This window comes from Varanus komodoensis, unplaced genomic scaffold, assembly GCF_004798865.1.
Source record: "Varanus komodoensis strain SLA01 unplaced genomic scaffold, ASM479886v1 scaffold32, whole genome shotgun sequence".
NCBI lineage: Eukaryota > Metazoa > Chordata > Lepidosauria > Squamata > Varanidae > Varanus > Varanus komodoensis.
In genome coordinates this window covers 10,164,357-10,180,839 of record NW_025335798.1, presented here as the reverse complement: position 1 = coordinate 10,180,839, position 16,483 = coordinate 10,164,357, and the positions used below count along the sequence as shown (strand labels likewise).

General features: G+C 40.6%; 1 protein-coding gene across 1 annotated transcript in view; it reads left to right on the top strand.

Moving 5' to 3' along the window:
- Positions 1-16,483, top strand: part of SEMA5B (semaphorin 5B) — a 303,228-nt gene that overhangs the window by 200,902 nt on the left and 85,843 nt on the right. Inside the window, exon 9 of the mRNA XM_044438272.1 lies at positions 4,000-4,285. Within this exon, the coding sequence (XP_044294207.1) occupies positions 4,000-4,285 (286 nt within the window). The remainder of the gene's footprint in view (positions 1-3,999; positions 4,286-16,483) is intronic.

Below are 16,483 nucleotides of genomic sequence, written 5' to 3'. Positions count from 1 at the left end.
GAAGATTCTCCTCTTTTGCAGAGTGCCATTCCTTTTCCCCTGGAACGGCTTCAGTCACCAATATTTTACAATTTCTCTTGCATTTGCATCATGAGGGAGTTAAACCATCATCCATCAAAGTTTATGCAGCCGCTATATCCCATTATCATGGCACTATCCACGGATTATCAGTGTTCTCTCAACCGCTGGTTCGGCGTTTCATTAAGGGACTACAAAATTTACATCCGTCTATTCGCCCTGCCATGCCAAAGTGGAGTCTCTCCGCAGTGCTCCAAGCGCTTACCAAACCACCGTTCGAGCCTTTAGCAACTGTGGACTTACACCTGGTGTCATGGAAAACTGCTTTTCTTGTAGCAGTTACATCAGCACGGAGAGCTAGCGAAATTTGTGCTCTCCGCATAGACCCACCATTTCTGAACTTCCATAAGGAAAAAGTCGTCCTTCGGATGGATTTCTCCTTTTTACCCAAGGTGGCCACACCGTTCCACCTGAATCAGGACATCATTCTGCCGGCATTCTTTCCATCGCCGTCGACCCCGATAGAACATGCTCTGCACACGCTAGATGTTCGCCATTGCTTGGCCTTTTACAGATCCCGCACTGAATCTTTTCGTACTACTAATAGACTTTTTGTTAAATACTTCGAGCGTGAAAAGGGATCACCGATATCATCTCAGAGACTCTCTAATTGGATCCTCCAGACTATTGTCCTGGCTTATCAGCTATCGAAAATAGACTTACCTGTCTTTCCAAGTGGCCACTCTACACGAGCAGTAGCGACCTTGTCCGCTTTTGCCGCAGGGGTTTCGGTGCAAGACATCTGCAGAGCTGCGATCTGGGCTGGTCCATGTACTTTCGCCAAGCACTATCGGCTTGATGTACGTGCCAGACAAGACTGCTCTTTTGGTAGAGCTGTTCTCTCATCCGTTCTTCGCTGACGACACCTCCCTCCTCCAACTGTGGTAAGCTTGCGAATCACCCATATGTGTGATGCACAGAGGCCACGACGAAGAAAAGCAGGTTGCTTACCTGTAACTGATGTTCTTCGAGTGGCCATCTGTGCATTCACACAACCCACCTGCTGGCCCCACTCGGTGTCGGTGAGTGGATCTCGTTTTTCTCGGTACTGTACTATAAATTGCATCGGTACCGTTTGGGTTATGTCGCTGGGTGGTTATTGTTTCCAGTACCGAAATATAATTTGCATCGGTACCGTTGGGTTATATCGCTGACTAGATATAGTTCTCGGTACCGTACTATAATTCACATCGGTACCGTTCGGATATAATTGTGTTTTCTCATTACTTTTATTCTTAACCTCTAGAGGGCGAACGTGCGGGCTTCAAGACTGAGTAAAATGGTGGACACTCTGCTCTATTTATACCACGAAGGGGGAGGGGAACGGAGCGTTTTCCCGCCAAAAACCCTTAGCTTTCTAATCTTCCGGCCTAGGCACTGCGCAGGCGCAGCAACCCATATGTGTGAATGCACAGATGGCCACTCGAAGAACATCAGTTACAGGTAAGCAACCTGCTTTTATCTGACATTCCTCTCCTTTAGGCTAAAAACAACAATGCCCAGTTTTGAGTAGTCATTTTGACTTCATAAAAGTTCCATACACAGTCAACAGGCTTGTTGTTGTTTTTTTCCCTTCTGTCAAAACATTATTCATAGGCAAACCGTTTCAGTTTGCTATAGAATCATTCAGAATGTCAGACTTGAACGCCTGATAGCTCCACTTAGGCTGCAGTTCTTGGAGTGCTTGTTCCTGGGTAGCCCCATTTTTTATTCAGCAAGCTTTATCTGGAATTTGTGACTAGAGAATTGAATCCCCAATGCATGCAGTTTGTTGATTAAAATATTTTTAGATTGCTTAGAAACAATTTGACAATTTCCATGGGAGAAGGGAACTGCGTTCAGATAAAGTATACTCTTTGGTTTCCTCCCCCTCCCCCAGCCAACAGAATCCCCACATGCCCAAAATATAGATGCTAAATAAATGGGCGAGTGGTTCATTCACAAATAAAAATAATAGGCTTAATGGTGAAAGCCAGATGTCAATGGTTTACTGTAGACAGCTGAATAGAGCAAGATGGTAAACTAGCACTGGTGCAGAGATGCCCGAAGGTGCACTTTGCTGCAATGTCATCAATATACTTCACAGTGAGGAGTGGGAGGGGTATACTTCATGCCTGCATTAGGTGGAGTAATCTTACAAAATGACTTAAAGGGATCCTTTTGTTCTTGTTTTGATTAACTGAGTTGTTTTAGCTCAATGGCTGGCCAATTAATCAATTAGTTGGTGGAAAAGCAATACTGAGACATGGTATGATGTCCCTTTCTCTGAGGCTTACCTTGCTTGGTACTTTCTGTGCTAGAAATTCTCCTTAAACCCTGGCAGGTACAGCCAGCTACATAGTAACATCTCTTTTCACACCACCCTGGGGTTTTATATGTCTTCAGTCACTACAACCACAACAGACTAACAACTAACTCTACTTGCATTTCCTTCCTCTGTACCCATCTGCCTATATCCCTATCCTAAAGCAACTGCCTGTGTGGCTCATAAACTGAAACTCCCACTGACTTTTCTGGGCTCATGCTGCACATGCACAGCACGCACCCAAGCAGCAGAGAACAAAGGAAGAGGGGGAAACAGGCAGGAAGAAGCTGGTCCAAACCCTGAAGTTGCAGAATGAATTACTTTCAGAAAGCTTCCTCAGATTGTAAATAATCCCTGCTGTGTGCCGATTTAAATATTATGCCTCAAGTCCCACTCCTCCAGTATGAGGAAAGTGTTGGACCCACAGTTCACTCTTCCAGTGCCACCTTCTGCTGAAATTGAGTCCATCATTTATTTTGCCAGAAGCCAGTGCTTTGACTAAGTATGGATAACGTGGGAAGCATACACAATTTCTATGAACTATAAGAATATAAAAGCAAATGTATTCTGCTGAATCAATGACACATGGACCCTATGTCTGACAGTGCCTTGTATTAGGTACAGTGGAAGAAATTGGCAGAACCTCGGGAAAAGGACAGCATATACTGTTTCCTGTAATTTAAAGTTTGGTTGGTTGGTTATACTTAAAACATTTTTACCCCATCTTTATCTGAAATGGTTTTCAATCGGTATCAATTAGCCCCTGTCCTTTGAAAAACTTGACGTATATGAGAATGAACAGTCTAGCTGTTTTATTCAGTAACAGTTGAAATTGCAATGCCTCTGTCTCCCAGCTTTGTTTTGCTAAGTATATTATTGACAATCATCACAGCTCATCACTGTCAGATTTGATCTATGCAGACAGGAGGTGAGGTGGTAAAACTGTTCCCGCGTTATACATAATTTCAGAACATGAGAAAAGAATCACATAATTGAATACTCCCCGCAACCCCCATTAAACGAACAAATGCCCTACCTGTGAAAGATTAGACCTGGGGAGGAACTGTTTTAACTAGAATTATAACACAATTAAGCAAGTAATGAACAAATATGATCAAGTTTTTAAAATTATTTCATCTATTGATTATATTAGTGCATGAATAAAACAACATTTGTAAAGTAAGAACCATCCTTGTTTCATTTTTAGGTTATGCATGTATTGCATCATAGCAGGCATCATCTTAGAGGTGTTTCAAACATGCACCATTTCACACATGCATGCACATAACCGGATGACTCAACATGGTGATTTAAAACTGACTCCATTGAGAGTCAGCACTATGTTTAAAAGGCTGGTGAAGAGAGAAGGGGAAGTTTCGCCTGTGTTACTTTCATCTGTGTTGGCTTCAAATAAAGGAGCCATCCCTTGATGATGTAGCCCACTGATGATGAATGAGCTTGTAAGAACTAGCTGGTGGTGTGTTCTTGCTGCTTGGATGATGCGAAGGAGATGTGTTTTCCTTATTTCCCTTATGAACCTCTATTCCCACATCTTGCATAAATCCAAGTCTCTCTATGTAAATCTCACTGTGTTTTATTGCTTAATTTTTCTCCAGAGCCAAACTTCATCGCTGCGTATGACATCGGTTTGTTTACTTACTTCTTTTTCCGTGAGAATGCTGTAGAACATGACTGTGGAAAAACAGTCTATTCTCGTGTGGCAAGAGTTTGCAAAAATGACATTGGGGGGAGATTTTTGTTGGAGGACACATGGACAACATTCATGAAGGCTCGGCTGAACTGCTCCCGCTCTGGAGAAATCCCATTTTACTACAATGAACTACAAAGCACTTTTTATCTTCCCGAACAAGATTTGATCTATGGAGTTTTCACTACCAATGTGTGAGTTTGTTGTTTTTCTTGCTCTTTATTTATTTGCAGTACCTGCCTCCTTTGTCTTATAATAGGCCTAACTTTTTTCTTATGGGACTAGGGTGGATGAGGATGTGCTCTCAGAGGCAAACTCAGAAGCAAAAATCCATTTTAATCTTTAATTTAAAAAAGCATTAACTCTGGGCCAGAAAGCTAAAACGGTTTCTGGTTAGGGATGGGTAAACAAGCAGTGTTTGTGTTCACTGAGATTTTTTAAATTCTTCCTCAAAAGTTTATTTCACCTCGTTTGCATTCCCAAATATGAGTGTATTTTTTTCTTTTCTCTTTTTGAATAGGTAAAATATGTATTTCAAAAAATACATATTTTTCTCAATTCAAAAATGCACATTTACCAGGTTTGTTCCTTTGTTTGATCCAAGTCAGTGTTAAGATTCTGTCAATCATACGATATATCAAGTTCAGAAGAAACAGGAAGCTGCAGATAATCAATGTTGGAAGTTAGGGCTTCCAAGCTGCTTCCCAGTGCTGCACCAGAGGAGGGGTGGGGAGGAAGCACATGAGTCCAGTGTTCAGTGTGGCTAAACGTAGTCAAAATAAAACATGCTTGATTAAGATGTCTGAATCGGATGACTGAGAGAACAGGTTGCAACAGTTCAGTGTAACAGAACATAGTTGTAAAAGGAATATTTGCAATAAACAGAGTTTACTAGTGTCTTGTAAACCTAAAATTAGATTGGCAAACTCAAATACGTATAAAGGAAAAACGTGGTTCCTTATTTCATTTTATTCCTCCTGATTTTTTTTTAGTTACAAGATCTACCCATGTCATACTGTTTGTGATATTTCATATTTGTGGATTTCATATTTGTGGATTTGTGATATTTCATATTTGTGGATTTCATATTTAAGCAGTCTGGAAAAGGACATAATTCGATGTTCCTATGCACTTATTTCCAATGTTTGTTTCTAAAATAGGTGCAAGTCTTCCTTTGCTAACAAGAACTTATACATAACTGCAATACCAGGTACCTTTACCTGGGATTAACCTTCATAGAACACAGTGGAACTTAGTGCTTAGTAAATATGTGAAGAACGGTAGAAAAAAGGCAGCAAAAAAAGGACAGCTTGAATCTTACAGGAGACAAGCCTCAAAAGTTGCTTGATAATTGAATTATGGCCAATTGTTTGAGTATAACATATTCTTTGTCAGAGGCAGTAGTCACTTCTTGTCTTCTGCGGATGCTTTCCCCAAAGGTGAAGAGAGTACTACCTCTGCTTGTGTTATATTCAATATATGTTGAATGTAATAATGGATAGTTTTGCAAGCAATATAATTTTCTTGCACATCCTTTATGTTACATTCCAGTGCACAGCAAAGCTTCTTCATGGTCTCTGTGCAATCCTACATGTGAATTCTGTGTCTGTGTAGCACCTATTTTGGAAACTACTATAGTCAGATTAAAATTTTGCAGGGCAATCTCTCCTTATCCTTTACTCTTGAGCTGAAAGTGGTGCGGTTCCCACCTTCCCACTTGGTTCCATTCCAGTTGCTTAGACTTGCACAGAATTAAAACAACTTTCTTGGTGTGTGTAGTTATTCTCTCTGTCCTCAGTGTCCTGTTGTGCCCCAGCAGGATGGAGTGCTAGCATCACAGGGAGTGAGAGGTTCTAAGAGCAACCTGGAATGAGCAAAAACACTTGATTCTGGAATGATGCAGACTTACAGGGCTCCTCTGGCTGATTCTCATCTGGAAACAAGTGTTCCCATTTGGTTCCTGTGTTACGTTATGTTTTGTTTTGTTTATTAAAATCTTTTCTAACCCATCCACCACTAGCGTCTCAGGATGGCTTATTAAAAACAAATAGAATAAAACAAAACATCACAGCATCTGACAACTGAAATATTAAACCCCAGTTAAAATCAATTAAACATAATGACAGGAAAATAAAAAGAGTTTTGCCTGACACCAAACCTCTCTGGGGAACCACTTTTGGAACTACTGGCTTACTGTTGCTGAAGCTGTCCTCTCCACTGGCATAGCATACTCAGTTAGCACACTGTGGTTTCACTAGATACTGCCTGCAAACTGCAGAGAGAAGAGATCCTATGTCAGTGCCAGCGGTACTTACAGTAGCATTGCTGTAGCACTTGGCTCATTCCTTTCTTTGTTGGTGAATACTTTGGTAGCAAGTGTTACAGGTTCTGCTCTGGAAGTATTGAAGGCTATGCCATTTTTATTAGATCCTCTGCACTACCCATGTCTTTACATTCCTCACTGACCCAACAGCTGATTCAGTCACCTGACTCAATGACTGTTCTTACTTCCAGAGTCTTAGCACCACCTTCATGAGGAAAAGATTTGTCTGACTTCCTCCTCTGTGGCTTCTTATAATTTGTCACTTGATATGAATGTAGAGACCAAACTCTCATGTTACTGAAGGAAGTGGTTAGGTCATATAGGATAGGCTTGTAGTCTGCTGCACTCTTTGTTCAAGATTTGGCGTTTCAGATTGTTCCTACCAGCACTCAACATTTTTTATAGGCTGTTAAAAATTTTGCCCAACCTTGGGCAAAATCTTTCTCTCCACCTAAGAAGACTGTCATCCATTCTTTAATACAATTAAAAATAATTATGCTATGCCAAACTCTGTCATAGGAGAATTGATGTGATCATAGTCCAGGCAGCTTGCACCCATGGGCAAGGAGGAATGTATTCTCAGTGTCCTGTGTCAAAAGATTTACTTGGCAGCCATTTTATCTCTAGGTCTGCATGTATAGGTTATCAGCATTTTTTGTGAATAAAAGGCTGCTTCATTCTTTGACCACTTCGTAGATGACAAATGGGAACTCACTCAAGTATTTCAACACAAGGCCTCCTGTTTGGTCAACAGCAGATTAACATCTTCTGCCATGTGGACCATTGCAGTTCTCACTCTATGACAGCTGCTGTAAGTTTAAGGAAGTCTTCTTTGCTGAGGTTTACCTCACTTGCCAATCAGATTCAGAATCCCATTCAAATTTTTCCATTTGGTGCAAAGGGTCTTTTCAGTAAGTGCACTGATAAGGAGATTATTGTTCATTAACCAAATCAATCATCAACCAAATCAACTGCTTTGCATGGAGGCATCAACAGCCATTAAATAACTTCTGGTTGATCCCACCTGGTTTGCTTTATTTCAGGGATCTCATCAGACAACTTGCAGGCCTAGAGGGCAACCATTGTAATGATAGATTCAAGGTCCTTTAACCAACCTTAGTGTTTAGATATTGTTTTGACCTACTTTCAACTGTGTTCAGGGTTCACCAGAGGACCTTCACAGTCATGTGACAAAAGGTCATAATGGACTGTTGGATGGTTATCATCCTCCAGGTTAGGTACATGCTAGCTTTTGCCTATTTTCTTCCAGATGGACAATACCCAATGGTTGGCTGGTTAGGAGGAGAGGACATCCAGATTTCCACAAAAGAAGGTAATGCAGGTAGTGCCCATCAGATATGAACTGAGAGGATTCTGCTTAAGATTTTTCACAATACCCAGGAAAAATGGGAGTCTGTGGTCTATTCTGGACCTTCAGGACCTAAGCAACTTTACTGGGCTCAAGAGTCTGCAATTGTCACTTCCATGAATATGCTCCCCTAGTGCCACTGAGGAGACCATTCATAGAACTAAAGGATGCCAGTTTTCACATTATCTGGCCAAGAAAACTTCCATTTTCTTCATTTTACTCTTGTAAATTGTGGTTTCTACTTCAGGGTTCTGCCATTTATCCTTGCCATGGCACCAAGCATCTTCACAAAGTGTACGGCTGTCAAAACTTATTTTTGGGGCAAAATTTTTCCCATCCGTTGGTACTTGTTTAATGATGACATCCTTTCACCAGTTCTTCCTGATCAGTTCAACACAGCCCTGCATTTCCCTGCGAGAATTCTTTCTCCATATACATACAGGAAAATCATGCCTGATTCCTAAGCGTTTATTGGAGTGTTTCTGGACTCCATTACTGGCTGGGCTTTTTTACCAATGGCAAGAGCTCCAGTACCTGTCGCTAGGCTACATAGGTCTCTTTTGAACAAATAATTATGGTGAACACCATTCAGTGATCCGTGGGTCTTATGGGAGCCACCACAGCAGTTATCTCACTTATACAACTCTACAGGAGAGTGCTGGAAGACCCATTTATCCACAATTTCTTCATGCTGATTCTCAGAACTCATGCTGAAGGATCCATTTCTTTTGATCTGTTCCATTTGTGATGAAAGCATCACAGTTGGGAAGCAAGTTGTGAGGGCTTTCAAAATGCCCCCAGTCTCCTGTGGTAATTGATGAAAGTGAACTAGAAATGTTAATCCTGGCCAAGATTTTTATGCTTTCTGTACTTGACAGAATAATCAGAAGTTGAGATGGACAACATGGGCAGTGAATATATACTATGTGAATAATCAGAGGATAATAATATTCATGCCTTGGTTGCCCCAGCAGCTTTAGTTTGCAGTGCTGATGAACCTGTCAGAACAAACTTTCTAGCAGCTGTATCACCAAAAATGAGCCAGTAGTCTCAGGACTGGGACACGATCCTGCACCCTTCACAACATTGACTTTATGACATGGCTCATTCAGCATCATAAGCTTCCTCGGAGAAAGTTCTAGTGGCCTGAAAACATCCACTGCATCAAGGCATCCTATGTAGCCAAATTGAAGACTTTGATAAATCTTGCAGGGTGGAAGACTGTTGCACACACGTGTCCTGTAGATGCAGTGTTGGATTTCATGTTATCCCTATGAACACGTTTTGTTTATCTCTTCAGTTAAAGTCTACTTAATGTTGGTTTCTGCCAATCATTCCTAGTTGAAGATTGTTTTCTGTTATTCTGTGATTCACTGTTTTATGAAAAAATTGTCATCTGCCCCATCTTCCACCTACAACTTCCTGAAGTCTCCCTGATTTTATCACAGTTAATGAAGCCAACATCTATGCATTCCTTTTCTTGATGGGTTTGTCCATTATAAGATGGTGAAGCTTCCAGCCCCAGACATGGTCCAGGCTCATTCTGTCAGTGCTGTTGCAGCATCTAGTGTGGTGAGAAACAGTTTGGCTTGGTGGTAAGAATGTTGCACTAGGATCTTGGGAGATCCACTTTCTAGGCTTCACTCACTGGGTGACTTTGGGCTAGTCACTCACTTTCAGCACTGCCTTACAGAGTTGTTGTGGCAATAGAAAGGAGTGAAGAACTATGTCAGCAACACTGGGTTCCTCACAAGAGGGGGATCCTCATTGCAGGGTATAAATGTGATGTATTAATAATAATAATAATCTACAGCCTTCCTTCAGAAGGAGTGGTGGGAGACATGTGCTATGCTGCTGCATGGTAACAAAGCACTTCCTTTGTCTACAAGTATTAACTTGATATTTGAGCCAAATCAAAGGTCTCTTTTGAAACCATATCTTCCAGTTATGGAAGTTCCTTATTTAGGTTCGCAGCAGCTTTGACAGAGGGAGCCTGGAAACTTTGCTAGGCTCAGAGCTCAGTGTTCTGGTTTATTAACACCTGCCCTGACTCTGTTAAGTTTGCTCCTCTACCCATATGTGGGACTGCACAGAGACCGAGGAGGAGGAGGACAGGTTGCTTACTTGTAACTGTAGTTCTTTGCATGGTTACCTGTGCAGTCACACAAGCCATCCTCCTGCTTTGCTACAGGTGCTGTTATGCCTGATTTTTGCTTCTGCTTTCCATTTTTTTTATGGCTGAGGTGGTCGAGCATTTGAACTAAGTGGGAAGGCAGGAGCCACATCTCCTTGAGCATAAGTTGGATGGTAGGAGCAGAGTGCCCACCAAAACTCTAGTCTAGCTAGATAAGCATCCCAAATAGGCCTTGCATAGTCATGGAACCTATGTGTGTGACTGCACAGATTTCCACTTGAAGAACTATAGATACAGGTAAGCAACCTGTCCTCCATCACAGTATTTTGTGATTATGAATTCTGATATGCAAACATTTCAAAAACCTTTAGACTGTAGTCCAACAAACGTGCTCTTGGGAATAACTCCCTTTGCTCTCACTGACACTGACTTTATACACAAAGCCTCTCTGGAGCCTGTGATTATAAGTAGAGGGGTAGGTAAGGGTACTCAAACCCTTCTCTGCTATTTTCTCAGTCTCACCCTCTGAAGATGCTTTTCCCTCTGTAGATTTCAGGGATATGCTTTCAAGGGCAATTATGTATCTGCTACATGAGAGGGAAGGGGAAGCAGCCCTGTGTGCATGGCATGTGGTGGTGGTGAGTTTCTGAGCAAAAGGGCAGGATTACAGGCCCCTTTTACCCCATGCTGTTACTCCACTCAGAACTGCAACCTCCCAAGCTATTTTCCATTAAGCCTGATCAGGGCTTCACATGCATTTGCATGTAATGAAAGCTAAAGTGGGGATGGGGTGTATAAGCATTTGCATACCCTGCCCTAACCTCTTCAGAGCCTCAGCTCTGTTACAGATCCTTGTGCATTAAGTATAAAGAGAACAGAGAATTCCACCAATTTGGAATCCTGCACTTTCAGAGTCCCTGGTCATGGGAACACTGCAAATGTGTTCAGTTGAGTGCATTTGCCAGCCCCTGTTTGGTTCTTTGAGCTCAGTGAATGAAGAGCTGTAATGTGCCTATTGGATTGGAGCATTCGTGCTTATTCACATCCTACCTCCACTTTAGCTGTACCTGAGTTGCAGGCAAACACCTGCATAGAGCTGTTGTTTGCTTCCTTAATTTCAAATAAATATGCATATTATTGTTCTTTCAGTCATTGAAGGCTATAGTTCTTGGTTGCAACATTTATATTTTACTGGAATATCAGAATTCATTTTGGCATTTTACATTTAATTATTAACTAAGAAGGGAAAATCTGAGAAGTTACAATATTAGACAGTGTTAAACACTGGATTATGAAAACTTCCAGCTATAATAATTGGAATTAGCCACTTTTAGAGGAAAGGATCTTTTGAAAGTATAATTATCTGGAAAAAATATATTTTAGTGCATCTGCCTAACTTTTACCAGAGCTGAGGAATTGTCCTCAGAGAATTATTGCTGGTAATATGCTCCAGTTAGCTTTACTGAAGTTACCTACTCATGCAAGCAATTTGTATGAACATTTTAGGAGGAAGCCATGAACACATGCAAGATCAACTTTTTTTTCTTTAATTTCCTGATATCTATACAGTAGTTCTCATACCAGAAGTCTGTGTGACCATTTCCTTAAGTGCATGTTAGTCTTGGTATTTCAACAGAACTGATTGTTAATCAGGAACAAATCATACATAATGGCAGCAGGCTTAAGCCTTTAACATGGGCCAGCCTTATGGAAATATGGGTCTGGGAAACAATTTAAATACTGGCAATTCCCCTTTACTCAGCGCTGGTTAGGCCTCATCTGGAATACTGTGTCCAGTTCTGGGCACAACAATGTACGATGTAGACAAACTGGAAAGGGTTCAGAGGATGGCAATAGGGATGATCCAGGGACTGGCAGCAAAGGTGTATGAGGAGAGTTTGAAATAAATGGGCATGTTTAGTATTGAGAAGAGAAGACTGAAGGGAGATAAGATAGCACTCTTCAAGTACAGTGGTACCTCGGCTCACGAATGCCTCAGTTCATGATCAAATCGGGTCGCGAACAGAAATTTCAGGAAAAAAATTCCTCAGGTCACAAACTCTGCATTGGGTGACAATCATGATTGTGCCCATCTTCCCTGCATGGGTACAATCACAGTCGTGCTCAGGGGGGCGGGGAGAAATGGCTGCGATTGCGCCCATCCTCCCTGCCTGAGTGCGACTGCGATCACGCCTGTCTCAACCCCGAGCACGCCCATAATTGTGCCCATCTTCCCTACATGAGCGTGACCGGGCACCAAACATGCCCGTCTTTCCTGTGATTAAAAAAAATATTTACAGAACGGATTAACCTTATTTACATTGAACCTAATGGGGAAATTTGACTTGGTTCACAACCAATTTGGGTCGTGACCAGAGTCGTGGAATGGATTGAGTTCGTGAGCCAAGGTACCACTGTACTTGAAAGGTTGTCTCAAAGAGGAGGACCAGGATATCTTCTCAAGCATCCCAGAGTGCAGGACACCGAATAATGGGCTCAAGTTACAGGAATCCAATTTCCAGCTGAACATCAAGAAGAACGTCCTGTTAGAGCAGTACAGCAATGGAACCAATGATCTTGTGAGGTTGTGAGCTCTTTCACCCTAGAGGCATTCTAGATACAACTGAGCGGCCATCTGAAAGGGATGGTTTAAACCTGGAGACCTGCACTGAGCAGGGGGTTGGACCCAGTGGCTCCCTGGCTCCTTCCAACTCTACTATTCCATGATTTTATGAAAAGCCCTCTCCTTTCTACTATTGTACTCTTCCTTCGCTGTTTTGAAGTTGAACAGTAGAGAAACTTACTGTGAAAGGTCACATTGTAGAAATCAGTGGTCAATGAGAGGTTTTGATCACAAATATAAACAAAATAGCTAAGATCAGAAAACATAATGGTATTGTTCTTAATGAGGATATCATGGCCACAGTTGATAATCATATCTCATTTTAAACTCTGTACCCCTGTATGCAGCCGTTTCTCTTCCTGTATGAGTGAATCAAAAAAGTGAGAAGCCTTTGTTTAACTTTGCTATTATTTATTTTATTTTATTAATTCATTTTGTTTCATTTCATTTCTAAACCAGTCAATAGTTATAGCTCTCTGAGCAATGTACAACAAATTTGTTTCACATTTTGTGAAACCAGAAGACTATGAGTAGTGGCTTCAAAACAAGACAGGACATTTCTTTATTACAGTTGTATACTTTTCAAGGAACTCAAGGTGGGTTACACCATTCTCCTCCTGCTTTTCTCAGTCTTATTCTCACCACAACAACCCTGTGAAGTAGGCTGGCCTGAGAGTCTGTGACTGGCCCAAAGTCACCCAGGTAACTTTATGGCTGAGCAGGGACTTGAACCCAGGTCTCCTCAGTCTCAATCCTTCCTGCTGTCTTAACCACTATACCACACTGATATGTAGCTGTGGCTTCAAGTTGGTTCACATCCTGGCCTGTTCCAAAATTAACCATAATTTTTCCATTTGGATTGCATTTAACTGAAGAGATCCTGAGTTTGCCAGCTTGCCCAAACAGAGGGTTAACATGGGTGCGCACAAGGACCCAAATATTGTCCATATCTTGGTTTTTTATATTGAGATATGACTGTCTGACCACAGTGACTAAAGTAAGGGCTCCAGCTTTATCATGCTTTGTATCTTTTTAAATGTTATGTTTCAAGCATCCCTGGTGACTTAGGGGTTTTTTTTTCTCTATTTGGTTTATATGCAAAATCTAATGTGGTTTTCCTCATCTCACCCTGTACTTGTTTAGACTGTAGTGTGACTTGCTAGTGGGGGGAAAGAGAGTGAATATGCAATTACAGCTTCCCCCCTCACTCTTACCTTGCAAGAAAAAAGCATTATGTAACTCCTTTAGAAGTGAATAGACAAATTATTATTGATAATAGCTTAAAGTTAGATCAAACAGGGGCTTTGTGCAATGACACAGTGTTCTTTCAAGTATTCAAAGAAGGGAAAATGTTCCAATTTGTCAGCCCACTAGACAAATAATGGTAATTATTCTTTTAACTTCTATCAGGACTTGTGTCATGGCGCATGCTTTCTGCATACAAAGTAAGTCTTATGTTTGGTGCAGCAACATGACTGATGCATAAAGGGTGCATTATTTTTTTATTTTAAAGCACATTTGCTTTACAGGAAGAGAAAAATATGTCTATACCCAAATCTTGAAGCTTCTAATTTAATGGGGTCAGGAACAATTTTCCAAAAAATAGGCATCAGCCAGCAAGGTGCACATCATTGTGGAAAAACATGTTATATTCTGATTTATTGCTCATTGTTGTGTAATGTGGAGCTAAGTCAGCAGGAAAGATGGCTATTTAAGGAAGCAACTTATGAAATATTTAAGCAGTTGTTATTAAGGTTTTCAGTAGGGTCACTAAAACCCCATTTAAAACACTTTGGACCTGCCCCATTTTCTCAGTACACTGACTTAATCAGTGGTGGATTAAAATATGACAAGTATGCCTGCCTTTAAGAATTAGGCACTGTTCAAATATTTTAACAAAAAGTCGGGCCAGAGAGAGATGGTGTTAATTATGGCCATCTCCTAGAGCTCTCCTCACCTCTCCAATTTCAACCATTCTGATCCAACACATCTGACTCTCAGTGTCAGCATGATGACCATGTTGATCCCTCAACAGCCAATATGGCATACTTGGAGAGTTACCTTGCAAGTGGAACATGGCAGAAAACTCAGTAGAACCATGTTGAAAAGCAAGTGTTTCTAGCACTTTTCCTCACACAGTTATGTGCTAAGGCTCCAGAACAAGCTCAGAGAAAAGTTGATATTTAGACTTAATACAAGTATTCTCTCCTAATTATGACTCCATGCAGAAAGTTTGTGTGTATGCCACACTTTTCCAGTTGTATTCCAGGATATGCCAGTTTTAGCCAATAGGGTGATATTGTTTATCGTTATTTGTTTTTCGGCGCCAGGCTAAGACCTTTTAATTTAAAACTTATTTTAAGCGTTAATTTATTATGTAGGATTTTAAAAAAATTTAAGCCGAGATGCACCGGGTTTTAATATTTTTAGTGTATAACTTTGTTTTAATATAATTTTGTATATTTTTGTTTTTGTTGTAAGCCGCCCCGAGGCTTTGTTGCGATGGGGGTGGCATAAAATGTTTTAAATAAATAAATAAATAAAATATTAGTAGTAGAATATTGTTACATGTTGAGAGATGGGACAATCCTTGGTATTGTTGGGACAATGTTCTCTAGCCATTAGTTAGAACAGGACCTGTGGGCGCCAAGAATTAGGGAGGTGGTTCTGGGCACCACCACAAAATGCTGGATTAGTGGATTACTACTTTGGCATCTACCTGTTGCATCTTATTTAATGAAATCTTTTTTTCGATGTCTATTGGATACCGCACTGTCTTCTTAACAAAGGATTGACTTATTCAGCTAATTACCGAAGCGAATGCTTCCTTGAGATGTATGTTTTGGCAATGCCCAGTAGAAATAAATTTTGTACTGAAAACGTCTTTAATATTCATATTCATATTCATATTCATATATATATATAAATAACACTGTACTTCATGAAAATTAACAAACAGAAGGGTATATGGATCAACTGTGCCCTTTAGGCTGCTAAAAGACAACATTACGAAACTGGAAGGATAAACACACACCTAGAGTGCTTTCTGTGTATGAACAGATGGAATATAGATGCCAACTTCAGGCACATACTTAATTTGAATATGTGACCTCCTTTTGTTGAAACCTATGTTGCTAGAAAATGTTCTGCATTTCATACAAATCCATGTACGTATATTTTAAAAATTGAACAAGGAACATTTCAAAAATGTTTGGGGTGTCTATGAGTGCCATATGGCCACATGACATATGATATATGCACAAATCTTCACGTTCATGCATGCTGTCATAGCGTACCTGACAAATGTACCTGGATTCACTTGGTACAGAATTTCAGTCCTGTAACTGAAGCCAAGCATTGGGTAACCAATTTCTCCCAAGAAACCTCAGAATACAATCTATTAAGATACTGGAGGTTTTCAGAGGACAGAAATTTCCCAGTTATTTAAATTTCTTAGGATTCCTTGGGGCTAGCCGCTCTATATTGTTAATCTGGTTATGCCCTAGGGGTGTTTGTTTCATATAGGAACTTAGCTCATTGCAGTGTTACAAATTTTAATATGTGGTGAGCAGTCACAGAGGTGAGCAATGCATTAAGGTTCTTTGTACTTTTATGTACTGTAGAACATATAGTACTACTGTAGAACATATATTTTATACTACTTTTAATTGTCCTTTGTTCAAAATTTTGGAATACTTGGACCAACCTTACGGCTATATCCAGCTCAGAGATTTTATTACACAAGAGCTGTGCATCCCAGTGGAATTATTATGTGGGCCAATGTGCCAGATCTAATGACAGAAAGCTGTTGGATAATCAGTGTTGTACTGCATATCCCTTTAGAGTTCTAAGAGGTAACTTTTACAGTGAAAGGTTCAGGGGCTTACCTTGCAAACCTCACACAAATCTCAACACCACAACTTTATTTAGACAATTATTTTTC